Genomic DNA, 18,715 nt, shown 5'->3' with positions numbered 1-18,715 from the left:
AAGCTTTGGCGGATTTTACCAAGGTCTTCACCCTTTCTTGGGGTGAAAATAACATCACACATTACATGGTAGCTCATTCATGGTGTATTCATTACAAGGGATTGTTTTTATTTAATAATGTGGATCGTTTACTCATGTGAACATCATATCTTGTTTGTGCATGGTGCATTTTTTATGCACAAGTATGGATCGCTTGAAACTTTTAGCACTCAAGGCATGGAGAAGTCCCATTATCGAGCAAGGGGAGTGTACTTCAAAAATACTCGACATAGTGGTGGAATGGTGCAATCCAATTATTTGGAGGAGATGTTCAACTGGTTTCTTCACACAACATTTGCTCGTAAGCTCACAATGGAGCGTGCGCGACAATCCAAGATTGCTATTAAAGTGCGCAAATGGAGTCGTCAAGAGCATAGCAACAGGTGGCAAATGTCGCAACCGGGGTCCAACTCTTAGCGACATGTTTATTTAAAAAATAATACTTCTTTTTTAAAAATTAGGTTGAACAGGACCCTTTTTAAATGGGCCCTTATAAATATTGCATGCTCTCATAAATCACTCATTTCTTAAGAACAGGTGAGCTCTTACCAACGAAATGGCGCGCACTAAACAAACCGTGAAAGAGCATCCGTCTGCCAACAAAAACACCCTCCAAGGATGTGAGAAGCCGTCATGGCTTAAAGGCACAAGAACATGGCCAGGAACACCTGGCCGTTCCAGGAACTCTTCTGGTAGTGGGCATGGTGGTAGGGCACGAGACTCATCAAGGATTGTTGAATCTCCACCTCCTCAAGATATAACACCTAGAAAGAGAATGAAGCAACGTGCCCAGCGCTGGAGAGAATCAGCGGGCCAGCAAACATCAGAGTCTAATAGGGAGCAGTCGTCGCGCCCCGAATCACAAGCAAGACCATCCAGGACTCGGGTGGTCCATACAGACACTGAATCAGAGAGTGAGCCACCATGGCTGCGAGAAAAAATACCGCGCACACACCGGGTGGCCGTTGGGGGAAGACATTGCCTCAAGGCCAGGGAGCTCTCCCCACACGACAAGATCGGCAACCAAGGGAAGAAGAAGAATCAGAAGAGGATGCAGAACCAGCCCCTAAGCATGTAAATAGGCGCAAGTCTAAGTTTTTCAAGAAGCCTAAACGCCGCCTACCAGCAAATGTGCAAGTGCCCCCAAGACAACCGCAGCGACGCCGAAAAATAGCAAGGGCATTTGCAGAAATCCGCCACTACCATAAGACGACGGAGCTCTTGATTCGACGCGCCCCCTTTGCTCGCACTATGAAGGACGTGCTTCAAAGATATGGAAATAAGTATAGAATGCAAGCAATAGTGCTAGAGGCTATTCAAGAAGTTGCAGAGGCCCACATCATTTCGGTGTTGGAAGATACCAACCTATGCGCCATTCATGCAAAGCGAGTGACAATACAGCCAAAAGATATGCAGCTTGCACGTCGATTGCGACAAGACTTCGAGCATTAGCCGAAGTTATCCCTCTTTTTGTATTGCACACCCTTATCTTTGTAATGATTTGACTTTCCAATGACAATATGATCAACAGTTGTGTCTACTCTGTCTATTATCTTTGTAATTTCAAGTTCTGTATGTAATTGTAGTCAATTTCAGTAAATTTGTGCATTTTCAGTACCCTTGGGGGTAGATAAACCTATAAGGGGCCAAAAAAATCCTGGCCACAAGGGCGTGCAAATGGCCCATCCAAAACTGATGGATGGGCCATTTGCGCGCCCTTGTGGCCAAGACTTTTTTCTGCCCCTTTTAGGCTTATCTACCCCCAAGGGTACTTAAAATGCACAAATTTACTAAAACCTATTGGTTTTGCATCAATATTTTATATGGATCCTTGTGGACACCTTTTTTTGGTCATTTCAAGCTTTGAATTCCTTATAGGATTTCAAAACAAATAAAATATTGTGAAATCAAGTGTCTATGCAACATTAATTTGGATTTTTCAAATGTCCAAATTAATTGGACTTTTAGGTGGAGGGGTGTACTAGGTAGAGCTAAAGCAGGTGATAGTGTGCTGGAAAATTCATTTCATAATTGATTTCAGCTTTTCTAGTGTCCTTGAGTCTGAACATATGCTAGAATTGCCATATGAAAAGGGTGCATTTAAATGAATGATGCAAAACCAATACATTGCAGTATATTTGTGCTTTTTAAGTACCCTAGGGTGTAGATTGGCTTATAAGGGGCAAAAAAGTGCCTAACCACAAGGGCGCACAAATAGCCCATCCAAAACTGATGGATGGGCCATTTGCGTGCCCTTGTGGCCAGGCCTTTTTCTGCCCCTTTTAGGCTTATCTACCCCGAAGGGTACTTAAAATGCACAAATTTACTAAAACCTATTGGTTTTGCATCAATATTTTACATGGATCCTTGTGGACACCTTTTTTTGGTCATTTCAAGCTTTGAATTCCTTATAGGATATCAAAACAAATAACATATTGTGAAACCAAGTGTCTATGCAACATTAATTTGGATTTTTCAAATGTCCAATGCAATTGGATTTTTTGGTAGAGGGGTGTACTAGGTAGAGCTAAAGCAGGTGATAGTGTGCTGGAAAATTCCTTTTATAATTGATTTCAGCTTTTCTAGTGCCATTGAGTCTGAACATATGCTGGAATTGCCATAAAAAGGGTGCATTTAAATGAATCATGCAAAACCAATCCATTGCAGTTTATTTGTGCGTTTTAAGTACCCTGGGGGGTAGGTTGGCTTATAAGGGGCAAAAAAATGCCTGGCCACAAGGGCACGCAAATGGCCCATCCAAAACTGATGGATGGGCCATTTGCGCGCCCTTGTGGCCAGGCATTTTTTTGCCCCTTATACGCTAATCTACCCCCTAGGGTACTTAAAAAGCACAAATATACTGAAATTGACTCCAATTACATACAGAACGTGAAATAACAAAGTCACCAATCAAAAACCAATTCATATAACCAATAGAAACAATTTTCAAGATTGACAAATCAGATTCAAAAGAATTTGCAATATAGAGAGACAATTTCAAATATTTTTTATTCCTTCCAGCACGGTGATTTTACATCATGTATCTAAGGAGTTCATAATTTTTTTGACCATTTCCTGGCGCCTATTTTGCGCGTAAGGCAACTCCCCAGTCAAGAGGGATTGCGCTATGGCATTTGGGTCAGTTGAGCCAATGGAAGCATGTATCCCTATGTGGGCAAGCACTTTACCACAAAAGCCAGTGCCAAACGCTGTGCATACAAGGGATCTACGCACTAGGAACGCTTGATGCACAGTTTGAGCAATGGTGCTCAAACACAAAAACTTGCTCAAAGCTTTTAACGACCAAGTCATAAAATGGGCTTGGGGAGTAAATTCATTATGGATAATGGCCACATCGCCAGGGGGAGTTGTCCTAGGTAGAGCGCAAGGGAAGCTTGAGGTCCAAAGCCCGTCCGCTTGCCACCCGTCCTTGCAGCAAAATCATCAACCTCCACAACATCCTGTCATAAACATATGAAGGTAAAGAAAAAAGACAATCAAGGATAACATAGTAACATGAAAATTAGGATACAGTTTACCTCCTGCTCCTTATCGTCCTCCTCCCTGTTGCCCTTTGCATCCAAGTCAATGCTCCCATGCACCACAGATACAAGCTTTGGATCATCAGATGGGAGGTCGCATAATGCCATAGGCATCCTAGCAATCTCAACCTTGGCTTGGGTGGCTTGGAAATCTTCATCAGCCATGTGCAACTGCTCTGCTACCAGGACCTCCGCACATAGAACTGCAATAGTGTCATCAATAGAGTCCCCATCTGGCAAGAGCTTGCTTTCTAGGGCATCTGGCGTACTGTCTAAGGGACATTTGCTGCTGTTGCATAGCACGCTCAAGCATTCATCCATGCGCAGGCCAAATGCTTTTTCCAAATCATGTAGGAACACATACTCCTCCCCATCCACTAACACTGAGGAGAAGCGGCTGATTTCTACCTCTGGGATTGCCACATCCGTCAGTGGTAGTGGCATTGGAGTGTCACTAGGGCCATCTGCAACTATGGATTTCTCAACCACTTCCTCAAGACCCCTAGGGTACTCGAGCCGGTGTGCTTTTCCTTCCGCTACAGGGTTCATGGGGATAACCTGCCGCTCCTTGGTGTCCTCGATAAAGGACCCAACTTGAAGGTGTGGTAAGCGGAGCTCCTCCAAATCAGGTTGCTCGCTCACCAAGAAGATAAACGTTGCGATCTGAGAAAGGTACTCCACCCCCAACTTGCGCTTCTTGAGCGCTGACACCCCAGGGGCTTGCTCGTCCAAGTAATGGCCTGCATCGGTTGCAATTTTTTGGAATCATTGCAACCGCTTGGAGAATGGGCGATCACCTTTGTGTATATAGCGCAAAAGATCGCAAGGCACCCAGATCCCTGCATGTAGGGGGATAGATACAAAATATTTTATGATGTGCTCCTCCATGAACACAGAAATATCCTCAAATGCATCCATGTGAAGGGCAACTTTGGCGTCAAGGTCAGGGAGACGAGTAAAAAAGGTGTGGAGGTCCAACTTCCCTTTGTATTTGGTGTCCTCGAGGAAGAGGATGAAGCGTGACAAAGGGGTGGATGTGGGTGCAGATGTAGAGACTGTGGCAGCATCCATGTCTAACCTGGTGTGTGGATAGAGAGTGGAGGAGCTCAAGAGTTGCAAAAGTGAAAATAGTGAATGAGTTAGGTGGCCCCCCTTTTATAATGGACCCTTTTTTTAAGACATAAAAAAAAAGGCACTTTCACCAAAAAATGATTTCTCATCCCAATGCAAAAAATTATATTCAAAGGCATGATTTGCCGAAGCAAATCATGTTGATTATAGCGGGGATCAAGATGAAAATTGCAAGAGTTACAAAGTTATAAGATCGATAGCATAGTTCCATCTATCCCCCAGTCCTCCTCGACCTTCTATTTGTCTTCCATTTTCTTTCCAATTTGCGGACATTCATTACAATAAGCATCTAATGATCGACAAACCATGATGTATTGAAAACGTGGTGGAAAGATTCTCACCTTGTGACCTTGTAAACAAAATTGTGCTTGTTGAAGGGCCTCAAAACCCATAATAGCCAAATGTTCTTGAAAATTACTGAGAGTCCAATGCTTGTTCACTTGGACTGCCTCCAAAGCATCGTTGGGCATGTTCACTGCAATGTCAAAGCTTGCAATAGCGCCGTCTACACTCTGTAAGGGAGTCCACACTCCAAGCTTGCACATCCAACGATCATAGTGAAATCGTATGTACAAGGAGGTGCGGGATTTCAAATAGCGCATTCCAATACCTGAAGCTCCAACCTTACAACGGTACCGGTCCCCGTTGTGCATGTCCTCCACAAAACCCCAGTCCTCTTCTAAAAGCCTTCCTGATTCCTCGTAATGTGCATGTTTACATACAAGCATTGTGGTAGTCTCCACAAATCCAAACTCTTTAAAAATGTGCATAAAACAATGAATAGGCAAACACCAACTCAAGCCCACAGACCTAGAAGCTTTAGAGGTGGTTGAGGTGGAAATTGAGGTGGTTGTGTCAAGTGCATGGTTGACATTGAGAAAACATGTTGCACAATGGCTACGGTCCCCTTGTCTTTGCGGTTCTTGAAGCCAAGGAGCTTTCCTTTCCAATGAAGATCTAAGTTTCCACGATTCCGCACACTATGAGGGCCAACAGCAAATGATTGCATGTATACCCAAGCACCTTTGGTGAACTCTTGTGGCACCCACTCATCATCTACACCTCTAGTGTTGTGGCATGCAAGTGCTGTGACCTCATCCTTTGGCCGCCTTTGCGAAGTAGAGTTGGCCATGGTTGAGCAAAGAAAACTAGGAGGAGGAGAAGAACCTTGCTTATTGCTACAATGTAGGTGGGATAAAGTGATATGAGAAAGTGGTTAACCCTTGTGGCAATGGGAGGAAAAGGTGGACAACCCTTGCTTGGTGTGGCACTGGGAGGAGAAGGTGGATAACCCTTGCTTGGTGTGGCAATGGAAGGTGGTAGGGGAGGAGAGAGGAGCTTCCTTGCTGCAGCAATGGAGATGGTGTAGAGAGAGAGAGAGAGAGAGTGTTGGAGTAGAGGATGAGTGTGATGGTTGCAACCAATGAGGAGTTGGAAAAGGGGTTCTAGAGAGAGAAAATCATTTTTTGCCTAATAACTACTTTTGGGGGAGCTCTGCATAGCAAAAAAAGATTTTTTAAATTTTTTAAAAAAATTTTGAAGTTTAGGGTTTTTGGATATACGTTTTGACTTTTTGAGATCAAAAAATGCTTTTTTGACCATAAAATAGTTTTAGGGGGGTTTTCAGAAGATGAAATTTGAGTTTTGAAATTTTTAAAAAATTTCAAATTTTTGGGATTTTTTCATAACCGGATCAAAAAGGAGGGAAGTTGGAGGTTCCATATGCCCCCCCCCCCCCCCCCCCCCCCCCCCCCCCCCCACCTTCTCACTAGGTAAGAGCCCATTTAAGAAGTGTAAAACTACTTTGTCCCTCTACATTTTTGAGGGCATAGAGTGTGTCCACCACCCTCTTCTCATTGGCTGGCCTCTAATTAACCTTAATCCCAAAGGGCCCCTAGAGGGTTCATATTTTTCCTAATGTGATTGGTTAAGGCATGTAAGTTAGTTTTTTGGCGAATTGGATAATCCATGACTGGTTAAGTCATGTGATTGAGATAATCATGGCTGGTTAAAGTCATGTAATTGAGTTTTGATGGACTGGTTAAGTCATGTGACTGAGTTTTGATTTGGATAAGTCAAGATTGATAAAGTCATGTGATTGAGTTTTAATGAATCAGTTAAGTCATATTATTGAGCTTTTAGTGGACTTGATAAGTCTAAGTTTGGAAAATAGCCTATTAATTTGAGTTATTATAAACATTGATGTACACTCAGGTGAATCCTCAAATCACTTCTACATTGGAAAACCCTTAGAATGATGCTATTTACATAGAAATTCAAGAAAAAAAATTATTTCTCAAACAAATTCAACCACCTTCTTTGAACACTAGGTTGGTAACCTAACAAGACATAAAAGTGTCCTTTCAAGGTTTTGAAAAAAACCTCCAAAATCATAGTAGATCCACTCATTTTGTAAAATCCTTTCATGAGGTTATAGTTCAAGGCCTACTACACATGGAAAAAATAAGAAACTTGTAAATTAAATTTCTCATCTTTTGGTCACACCAAGCCTCCAAGGTTGATGGACCAGTACATTTTCATCAAAACAGTCATTTTTTATGTTTTGTTGCATAAAAATAAGATTAGGGATTTTTGTAGGACTTGAGATAAATTCCCTAGTTAACTTCAATGGGTTGGTGATCAGAACACATGATTGCATCTCACTCACTATTTTTTGTTTTGCCAAAAGAAATAGGTACAAAAAAGTTGAATTTTTACCATTCTGCAAACCTATCATCAAAGTTTCTATAGCCACGCTCAATACAAATAATATATGCATGTTTTCTTAGTTCCCTATTGTCCTTTAGGTTCATAAGGAGCCATGGAGCATGTCAAAAGAATGATACATCTCTTACCAAGGGGAATCTTGGGGACAAAGATGAAGTGCTAAATACAGCAAACATGAAAAAACTGGGTTCAACATTATGAGTTGTAGAATCCCATAGAAACTATTCAATATCTAGCCAAATTTGATCCTTATGACTAGATATGGTTACTACCTACAAAATGCATGTAGTTTTCACAAGAAACTAACAATACTGAAAAAGCTATACTTGATATACTAGAATGTTTCGTTTTCTTCTATAATTGAAAAAATCAACCACCGTTGTCTACTATGCAAAATAGGGTATTAGGTGCCCCAAAACTCAAGGAATATTAGCTTTATGTTACAATATGCGACATAGAAAATCAAAAATGCATTTGGATATCATGAAAGCCACCAAAAAAATCATAGAAGAGCTAAAATTGCCTAAAAAACAGGATTTGACAATTTTTGTAATTTGGTCATAACTTACAACTTTAACATTTATTTCTCCCTAGAAGCATCAGGACATGTTGAGGAATACTAAAGATAGTTCTCTAGCATTCTAGACCTCACAAACATGAATTCTAGAGTGGTATAGTTGCAAAAAGTTGAAAAAAGCCAGAAATAGGACCGGTTTTTTCACACAGTTTAGGTTGTGAAATGTTGTGCAAGGACAAGGTTAAAGATGGAATTGATATTCCAAAAAAATGTCAAGTTTTTTTCAGCTCATGAGACAACTTTCTAGATAGATAGCACCTCAAAATCCATTTTGAAACTCTTGACATAATTCAAGGAAAATGGTCACTTAATAGGACATAAAAGTGTTCCATTACCAACCTAGTGTTAAAGGAGAGGGTGACGATATTGAGAAAGATGCGGAAATATGGATTGAAGCTATGGATGATTACTTCTCTGTTGCAAGGACCACACCTACAAATCAAGAGATGCTAGGGATGTTTTGCCTCTCAGGAGAAAAAAAATTATGGTAGAAACAACATTGTCGTGGCATGGGAGTATTAGAAAACTCTCAGAGTTGGTGGAAAATCAAACAAGCAGCGAAGGAAATATACTTACCCCTTGCCCATGAAGCAATAATTAAACATTATTACTCATTTTATATTGTAGAGGGCTACATATAGAGATACTTCCAGAGAAATTAAAGAGGCATAAACAAAAAGGAAAATTTTATTTAGCACTAGCTATAAAGAAAACTACAAAGTGGAAAAAGAGGTTATTTACATCGGTATTGATTCACCATAGATATGGTGAACCTCGACCTTCCCGTTGTAGTTTGCGGCTATGGGAGTCATTTCTTTCCATTCAGGACAAGTGTTCTGCGGTTCATGACACATCCACGGGCCATACTCAGGACTTGTGAAATAAGGCTTGTGGGGTTCGTACCAATGATCGCAAAAGGTGAGAGAAGTGGTTGGTATGTGTTCTTGTGCATGGATCTCTACCCTTTCCTCTGATAGGTGGTCAAAGAGATATGGGAATTGGCTATCCCATCGATGTCCAAGGCATATGTCTCAAAAATCAGTGGACATTTGTGGTTTGTGGTAATTACTAGAGCTTTGTGGCCATTATGTGGTGGTTGTTATGCCATGTTTGGGAAAGGTGGCCATTCCGATACTAGGAGAAAAGTTGTTCAAGAGAGATTGAGAGAGAGTGTGAGTTTGCATAGTGGATGATGGGCTAATTGGGATGGCTTGGACGCTCTCATTTGGTGGTGGTTGGGAGAAAACTACAGCCAAAACACAAGGGTGGGAGGGGTGTGAAGTTGCATTGTCGTCCAAAGGTGGTGACTGCGAGTGTGTGGCTAGAGAGAGAGAGAGAGAGAGAGAGAGAGAGAGAGAGAGAGAGAAAGAGAGAGATGGTGTGCGTGTGTGTGGTTTCGTAATCCCACAACGGCTTAATACTATGTGGCGAGGGATAGCTAGAGGGATAGATGGTGGTTGGGATGGATGGTTGAAGTGTTCGTTGTATTGCACTATAGATTGTCTTGGGAGGATGCAGTGCATTGTGGGCTGCATGTGAGCATGCCAATAATTGGGTGGTGGACAAGAGAAAGAGGGTTGGTAGCCGCTCTCCATTGTGAGAAGCAAAAGCAACTGATGGTCTATGTGAGCCTTGAGGTCGTTAGCATTGGTTAAAAATATTTGTTTGGTGATGGCTTGTGGTAAGCATGTTGCCAACGCGGCTCACCATGCAGGCATTGATGGGCATGCACTACCATGAAGTGATTGGTGGCCGTTCCTGTCGTTGACAGAGTCGCCTTTCAACTAGCACCATAGGTGGAAATTTGAAGCTCCAAGAGTGATGCTAGTTGCCTAGAGGTGGCGCTTGGCTAAAATCAAGGGATGGTGGTACAAAATTGATTGTCCTTGATAGTACCTTTGATGGTACTTTGACAAATCTTTGCAATGCGATTTATCCAAGTCATAAAAGAAATTAGTTATCATATTATATATCATTGGGTACATCTTTAAAAGAGGAACATCGTAATAAAATGTCGGACAGGTTTTGACACAAACTACAAAAATTTTACCAGTCCCCACTTTTTCAGTGATACCAATAAGGTGGAAAAAAAATTGGTCCTTTTTTTGTACCACCATCCCTTGCTTTCAGCCGCTTTTGGTTGCTGATGGTTTTAGATGATGTTGGTTGTTGGTAGGACACTGGGGACAGGTTGGTGGTTGAGGCGTCACTTATGGTGGACTGTGATGTGCCTTAGCGTTTGTTAATTCCCCTTTCATAACCATAGCTTTCAAATTTTTGTGATATGTGTTGTTACTCTTAGTAGGTAACTATTTGTTGAGGTTGTTTGGGGACGTTTCCCAGCTTACTGTGGTGTCTTCTCCTTCTTCACATAAAGAGATTTTGGGGCTCTTTCCTAGATATTAAAGGCTTCTCAAATTCTTCTTCCATTGCTTCTTTCTCTAACCTTAAAACTATTTGTATGCAATTTTCACAACTTTTCTATACCTATGTCACCGAAAATTGTTTTACACACAAAGTCTTTCTTAGTGTCTCACAAGCGATGGAGCTCAAGGGTGTAGTTAGACTATCTCTCAACTATCAAACTTCTCTTCCTTTACTCTCTATACATAAATTCCTACTATAAAATTCCTATATCCCTTCTATAATTTGAAGATTACTACTACAAGAGAATATAAAGAGAAAAAGATTTTTGAATCTGCTTTTGCTTCCCCCTTCTTCTATAATCTTCTTCATCATTGTATGCTAATTTATCTCATTAATTAAACTCTTAATTAAGCTATTCTTATTATTATTGAGTTACATAATGATTTCTATGCACTAACAATATATCAAACCAAGCATCATGCTAATATAATAGCTAATGAAAACTTAGTTGTAAGGTTTGATTGATCATGAATGTCGTTGTTACCACGTTTCCAACACTACCAAGAGCGTTTTCATTAGACTAATACCACTGCTACAACATGAGGCACAAAGAGCCCTACAAAATATTGAAAATAACATAACATAGGCCATAGACAACAGATCCACATACGTGTCAAGTCGCATATATGCATAATCGAGAACAATGCATGTTTGAGAGAAACAGAGAAGGGAAGAGAGTAGAAGAGCATGTGAAGATGCACCTCCTACAGGTGGAGTGCTACATTGGCACAAAAAGAGAGGAGAGAGACGAGGAGTAGAGAATAGACACAGGCACTAGGTGCAATCTGATCCCCCTCGCTAGAGTGAGCAATCTCCCACTGGGTGCAATCTCCCCCATGCTGGCCGGCAACCGACGCTCAAGTTGGCATCCTTCTAAGGTACAAAGTTGAGGCAGAAAATTCGAGGTGTATCTAGTGGAAACAACCCTCTCCTGGGGTGTCCATGGTAGCTTATTCATCGACTTGGTCTCACCATCTATGTCCACTCTGACCTGCGGAAAGGGTGTTAAAGTTATGGTGATCCTATTCTTTATCTTGGCTTTTATGTATTTATTTAACTTTCGTCAAAGTTTGGGTAGGGTAATTTACTTAGATAGGTATAGATGCAAACCATTGTCCCCATTGTACAAGTATCAATTTATTCATTTCCAAGGTTGGTTGGTTTAAAAGACTCTCTATCTCTCTCTCTCTCTCTCTCTCTCTCTCTCTCTCTCTCTCTCTCACACACACACACACACACACACACACACACACACACACACACACACACACACACACACACACACACACACACACACACACACACACAAACACACACACATGCGCGCAAATCTCCCCTTGGTCTCTACACTTCCACATCATCGACTTTGACACTTTTTTGGGGGGCAAGTACATCCTTTGCCACTCTTACACACCTACCATTTTTGGACACATGGAAAATAAAGAGTCATTCCTAGATTTCATCCTGTTCCTAATGGCCAAGCTACTGGTTACACTCAACTATATGCCCTTTTTGGCTCATGGTCACTTACTCTTTCTCTTGCATCTGAGTGTTGCCTCTCATCGTGTTCAATACAACTACCTAGTTCAACAAGGGAACCCCTGCTCAAACACCTCTACCCGATCTCCATTCCCTATACATTATCTATCTTTCAATAGTTCTACTTGAGACATGTGACCAACTTGCTAGCTGCACACTCCCTGTCCCTCTCTTTGAGAAAGAAAGTTTGATGAAAAGCCCATTATATCTGACCTTTGAGACATGGAAGCATGCGAGCCTTATCTTGTATTGTCCTCATCGCTATAGGCCTGACAAGAAAGCTTGGTCAATGCTACCCTCTCACTTCTCTGTCTTTTGGAGTACAATGACAAGCAAGCACTTTGAGCCTTTCTCGAATCTAAATGTAGAGTAAGGGCTCCTATGCAAATTGACATGTTGCTAACAAAGGTAGGGCAGTGTAAGGGCGGGCTACACTACCCAAACTGATGTTCCTAACAAAGGTAGGATAGTGTATTAAGCCACAGTAAGAGGCTCTTGATTGTTTGATTCATGTTTGCTTGAAGACACAAGCATACTTGAAGCACATTGTGGAGTAAAGTGCGACGAACTTTTTGGCTCGTGACTCTTGAATTGCACTTATTGCAAGATATTGTAGGATTTGGAATCTCTCAACTACTTCAATGGTTACTTGAGAAGATGCATACTTACAAATCAATTTGTTGCTACGTTCTTTGCGGACTCTATGTGGGCTAAGAGAACGCTTGGACATCGCTACTCTCTCACATTTGTTGCTCAAACAAAGACAAACTGCAACATTTGCACGTCTCTCAATATCACAATTCAGAGCAAGGGATCCTCCCCAAACATGATATGCCTAGAATGAAGACAGAGTGTGAAGCTTTTAGCTGGTTCCATGGTTACTTGAGAAGATACATACTTATGGACTACATCGATCACTAAAATGTGGTGAAATTCTTGACTCCGGTCTCTTGAACATCACTTATTGCAAGGTATGACATAAGTGTTCGGTATCCATGGCTAAAACCTTTAGGCTACCTAGAAAGTTAGGGCCCTCTCTAGATGCCTTCACCCTAAGTCATGCATCAAAAGGTTGAATGTAACGTGTGTGCATCAAGTAAAAAGATTAGCATGTTTTGATGAAGAGATAACAACCTCAATTAATAATTAGCAGCCTCAATTAGTAAAAAAAATTGTTCTTCTTTCGGGAAAAAACATTAAAGAAGTGTCGTAATGGCACAACCATGCAGATTGTTCACTACTAGCGAGGAGAGGACGAAATGGTCAACTTGCACGCTTCATACGACGTTCAATAACGAGCACTTAAGCGAGCTGCATGCACGTCGTTGAGCACGTCAAGAGCATTTCGCTCCCTCCCTCCGTAGAGTACGTCGAGTACAGCCTGGTGACAAGAGCAGCAGTTCGTGCTTGCGACATAGTAGTATAAAAGGAGGGACGCAGAAAGCTCTCCTCGCTCCTCCACCCCCCACTAGCTGCTGCTCACTGCCTGCTGACGACGATGGGGTTCCGACTCCGTCACCCTCTCCTCCTGTTCCTGGCCTTCTTGGCCTCCGCCTTCCTCAGCGTGCAGGCCAGCTACTACCCTCCCGTGAAAGATGAGGAGGACGATAGCTACAGCTACTACCCCAAGAAGAAGGCCGCCTCTCCTGTCCCTTCCTACAAGACGCCCTCGCCACCGCCTCCCAAACCCTACTACTACGCGCCCAAGCCTTATTACAAACCCAAGCCCAAGCCCAAGCCTGTCTACAAGAAGCCCAAGCCCTACTACTACTACAAGCGCAAGCCCCGTTACCACCACAGCTATTACAAGCCCAAGCCCTACTACTACTACGAGCCCAAGCCCCATTACCACTACAAGCCCTACTACTACTCAAAGCCCAAGCCCCATTACCACTACAAGCCCTACTACTACTCAAAGCCCAAGCCCTACTACTACTCAAAGCCCAAACCCTATTACTACAAGCCTTCTCCCAAGCCCTACTACTATAAGCCCAAGCCCTACTACTACTCAAAGCCCAAACCCTACTACTACTCAAAGCCCAAACCCTACTACTACAAGCCCAAGCCCTACTACAAGCCACACTATTACAAGCCTTCCCCTCTCTACTACAAGTCTCCTCCCCCTCCCACCTACTACCATGAGCCCTCCCCCTTCTACAAGTCTTCCCCACCCCCTTCCTACTACACACCCTCTCCTATCTACTACAAGTCCCCCCCACCCCCTCCCTACTACACACCCTCACCTATCTCCTACAAGTCACCACCACCCCCTCCCTACTACGACCCCTCTCCTATCTACAAGTCTCCGCCGCCCCCCTCCTACTACGAGCCATCTCCCATTTACAAGTCACCACCACCCCCTCACTATGAGCCATCTCCCATTTACAAGTCACCCCCACCCCCACCTTATGCCGACCCTTCACCCACCTACAAGTCCCCTCCACCACCCACTTATGAGGAGCCTTCCCCTGTCTACAAGTCCCCTCCACCGCCCACTTATGAGCCATCTCCCATTTACAAATCACCCCCACCCCCACCTTATGCCGACCCTTCACCCACCTACAAGTCACCCCCACCCCCACCTTATGCCGACCCTTCACCCACCTACAAGTCCCCTCCACCACCCACTTATGAGGAGCCTTCCCCTATCTACAAGTCCCCTCCACCGCCCACTTACATCGAGCCTTCTCCCACCTACAAGTCTCCCCCACCACCCACCTACGTGGAGCCTTCCCCTATTTACGCCTCTCCCCCTATCTACCCCTCTCCTCCTATCGTTTAAAATCATTCATGCACCTAATGCCACCGCTCATAAGGATAACATCCATAGCGTTGATATCGTCAATTGAAGATCAATGTACTAACATCCATCTCACCTAGCAACCATGGTGTTTGAGTTCTAATGAGCATGTAATCATTTAAAGCCAAAGCCTACATGATTCTTTGAAATCTCTTACCAAATAAAGAACTTATATTTTCAACCTTTCAATGCTTCGTTCTTCTTTAGCATTGCTCAAATTTTCAATTTTATAACTGGTTGAATCTTAATACAAGAATCTTATTTAGCGCAGATTTTGTACATGTTAGGATATGGTTAGTATGTATCACCCTTATTGGACTCACTCGGGTATTTGAGCTTCAGTTGTATCACACTTATTGGACTCACTCGGTCATACACCATTAGTACATTGAGCTTCAGTTGACGATATCAACTCCAGGGTGTTGATATCGTCAATTGAAGCTCAATGTAATAATTGTGTTTGAATTCTAATGAGCATATAACCACTCAAAGCCAAAAGCAACATGATTATTTAAAACCTCTAACCAAATAAATAATTTATATCCTCAACCTTTCAATGCTTTGATCTTCTTTAGCATAGCTGAAATTTCTAAGTTTATACTTGATTGGATCCTAATACAAGAATCTTAATTAGCAAAGATTTTCTACATGTTAGGATATAATTAATATGAATCACACTTCTTGAACTCACTCAGGCATTTAGTTTGAGTAGCAAGTCTTCTTTCTATTTAGATTCTAGGTGGAGGTTAAGATAGCTAAATATGTTTTCCTTCTTAGATACATTCAAATCAAATTCTCTTTGCTTAGCAATAGAATGGTATAATTTTGGTATAGTCTAAATGACCAAACTATACATTGAGACCCAAGTACAATTCACAATGGCAATATCTTTCCTAATATGAAAATTTGTCTTAATCGCAAATTTTACCTTATTAGTATAGAAGATATAGAGAAAATGGGGACTAGTCCTCTGATAAAATAAAGGGTTGCTATACCACAAAAATTAGTTAGCACCAAAATAAAATTTCATGACATCATATTTGATATCTTAACTTGGTACCTTATAAGATAAATTAACAAGTACATTCTTGACATTATTTTACATAAATTTTTAATTTGAGAAAGGCTCGCAATCAACAATTTTAAAAACTGGAACTAACTTGTGACCTCCCACCCTCGCCTCTTCAATTATAAGGAAAGTGTGATACGGCTTCGACAAGTACCAAAGATTGTCCACCTACAGATTGTTCATTTGACTAGGCTTGAGACCAATAGTTGACAAGATGGACTATTAGTCTCAGATATTCGTTCTTAGGATTCCTTCTTGATCTTATAAGTATCCTTAGAATACTTTTTCTTTCTAGGGAGGTAGCTCAACAATATTGTTGAATGATTAAACTTTTGAGGTGAAATATTGTGAATACTTAAAGCGTCTTAAATACATTTGAAGGAGTGGCTACTCAACTATCTCTTGCTTCAAATTTGAGGAATTTATATTTATCGACGCTTTTGATAAATTCTGCCTTTGCTTTGTAAGCTTCAGATGGATTACTGAGGGGATTTTATATCTACGAGCTTTTTCTGAGATTTTTGAATTGAAAAATTATTTTGAGCTTTCTAATGCTCAAATTACATTAATCATATCCTCAAATATTAGTATGGAATGAGAAAAGTCTACATTCAGTTGTGCAATCCTTCAATCACCAAACAATCAAATGTAGCATGCATGCATGTCTTTGCTTGTGAGAATGTATGCTCATGCACATTTGTGATTAGCATAAAATGTAGATTTTAAAAAATAACCATTTCTAATTAGTTTTGATTGAACATCATATTCTGAAGAATACAAAACAACATACCTACCATACTCTCAACGTAACTTAGCAAATCAACTCAAGAAACCTCAAAACCAAATTAGATTCCATGTAGCAATATGATATGCATATCATACCACATGACAAACCTCCAATCACATAATCAAGTCACACGACCACCATAATTCCATGTACAAGTCACGTGGTCACCATGTACATAAAACACACAAATCAAAACATCAAAATGAAATATCGATAGAGAGCATATGTATCGTGGATTATTGTAGATGACCATATAGATTTTGATGTAGATGATTATACAAACGACTATAGATAAGAGGTTATATTTTACCTTATAGAGATGGGTTTTATGGTGATTGGAGTCCGGCATGATGATCTTGTATTGCAACATAGCCATAATTTTGCCGTAGACTTTATGTATAGACCTACGGACAAAATATGGCTATAACACAAGACCATCATTAGGAGAAATATGAACCTTGCATGGGCCTTGTAAGGAATCCTAATTTTTAGGGATTAAGGCTAATGTTGTGTGGGGTTTAGGGGGCAAGGGCATTGAAGAAGGTAGTTTTGAGTAGGCTTTTCTAGCCTTTTTTTAAGACAAATGGAGGATGTGGACCTAAAGGGTTGCTTTCTCTCTCTAGCTTTTTTTAAAGTGAAGGAAGCATAGGGGTGTGTCCACATCAGCAATTCCGTGGGTCAAAAAGAGTCAAAATTTGACTTTTTAAAAAAAAATTCATTTTTATTTGTTTTTTACTTAAAACTCCCTCCCAACATATATACATATCCAAAAAACATTTTTTGACCCATTTCTTAACCCAGAAGCTTAGAAAGCCATTTTTTCAAAAATCTTTTCCCCCAAAAAGTAATAAACATTTTGTTCTCTCCTCCTCCTCCCTCCTCCCTCCTCTCTCCCTCTCCCTCTCCTCTCCCTCTCTGCCCCTACCTTCCTCCTCCTCCCCAATCTCTCCCTCCCCCCCTACCTCCTTCTCTCCTCCCATCATGCTCGGCCTCTCTACCCTTCCCCCTCTATCTTTTCATCATTTGCTTCCTCACGCAACAGCTTCCATGGTGCTCACGGACATCACAAATGGTTTGCTTCCACCACCACGTACTCGGCACACCAAAAGCATACATATTCGCTTACCCACGGCATTTGCACCGAAGACCACTAGTGAGGGTGATCAAAGGTCATCACAGGAACGTCGCACCGTTTGTGAGACCAATGTTGAAATTTGGGTGGATGCCCATTTTTACCTTTATGATCCTATAAGCCGCTATCATCCACCGTTTAATAGCCTTTCCACATTTCTTCAATTTCTTGGGAGGGGAGAAGCAGGCTTGTTAGGCTATTGCAAGCAGCTGTGTATGGGTGCAGGTGCTTCTTTGCATATGTGGATGCACGAATGTCAAGCTCTTCACCTCAAGACGACGACATTACAAGAGAGTGTTGCCTCTTCGGAGAGGGTCGTTAAAAGTCTTGAACAACAAATGCAAGAAAAGGAGTCCCACATCCAGAAGCTTACCAACACCATCACATACTTGAAAGAAACACCCCTTGGTGCAAGGGACCACAAACACCCGTATTCATCCATTGAAACTCTTGCATATTCCGGAGGAGCACGCAAACGACGCGTTACAGCCACAAGGTGATTTGGTCTTTACTTGCATGATGCATTCTTACTTCACACTATTTTCTAACATTTATGTTTATTTGTTGCCAGAAACTTCATCCAGGAGGCATGCCGTGGAACAAGCCAAGATAATCGAGTCAACCTTCTCACTAGTTGTCTCAATACCGAGGACGTGATTTCTATCTTACAATCATCTGGAGGTAAGCACATTAAGGATGCAGTCACCAAGGACCTTATGTGTAAATTAAGAAATGTGGTTAGTGGTGATGATGTTCAACAAGCTTGTGATGAGGCTGGAATCAACACCAAAGCCTATCAGGCTAATTTTCAACTCCTAAAGGATGCCCTAAAAGAACATGGCATTGTGGAAAACCTATTTCCCGTTCCTCACAAGGTCAAGCTCGCAAAGAAGGCCACAAACGAAGATGTGTTCTCCCGCATTGGGACATACCTACACATTGAGG

The 18,715-nt window shown here is 41.7% G+C and overlaps 1 protein-coding gene across 1 annotated transcript; it reads left to right on the top strand.

Annotated features, from left to right (window-relative positions):
• The first annotated feature begins 13,438 nt into the window (after window positions 1-13,438).
• On the top strand, window positions 13,439-14,916 carry LOC147422109 (uncharacterized). The gene has a single exon (XM_086502928.1). The coding sequence runs from the start codon at window positions 13,481-13,483 to the stop codon at window positions 14,762-14,764; it is 1,284 nt and encodes a 427-aa protein (XP_086359054.1). The 5' UTR covers window positions 13,439-13,480; the 3' UTR covers window positions 14,765-14,916.
• The last annotated feature ends 3,799 nt before the right edge of the window (window positions 14,917-18,715 follow it).

The sequence above is a fragment of the Adiantum capillus-veneris genome, chromosome 27 (genome assembly GCF_014529385.1).
Source record: "Adiantum capillus-veneris isolate H3 chromosome 27, ASM1452938v2, whole genome shotgun sequence".
Taxonomy (NCBI): domain Eukaryota; kingdom Viridiplantae; phylum Streptophyta; class Polypodiopsida; order Polypodiales; family Pteridaceae; genus Adiantum; species Adiantum capillus-veneris.
The sequence above is the reverse complement of the archived record's forward strand: the minus strand, read 5'-3'. Positions and strand labels throughout refer to the sequence as shown.

Excerpts from the sequence above, each read along its gene's own strand:
- LOC147422109 (XM_086502928.1), top strand. The coding sequence starts at position 13,481 with ATGGGGTTCCGACTCCGTCACCCTCTCCTCCTGTTCCTGGCCTTCTTG.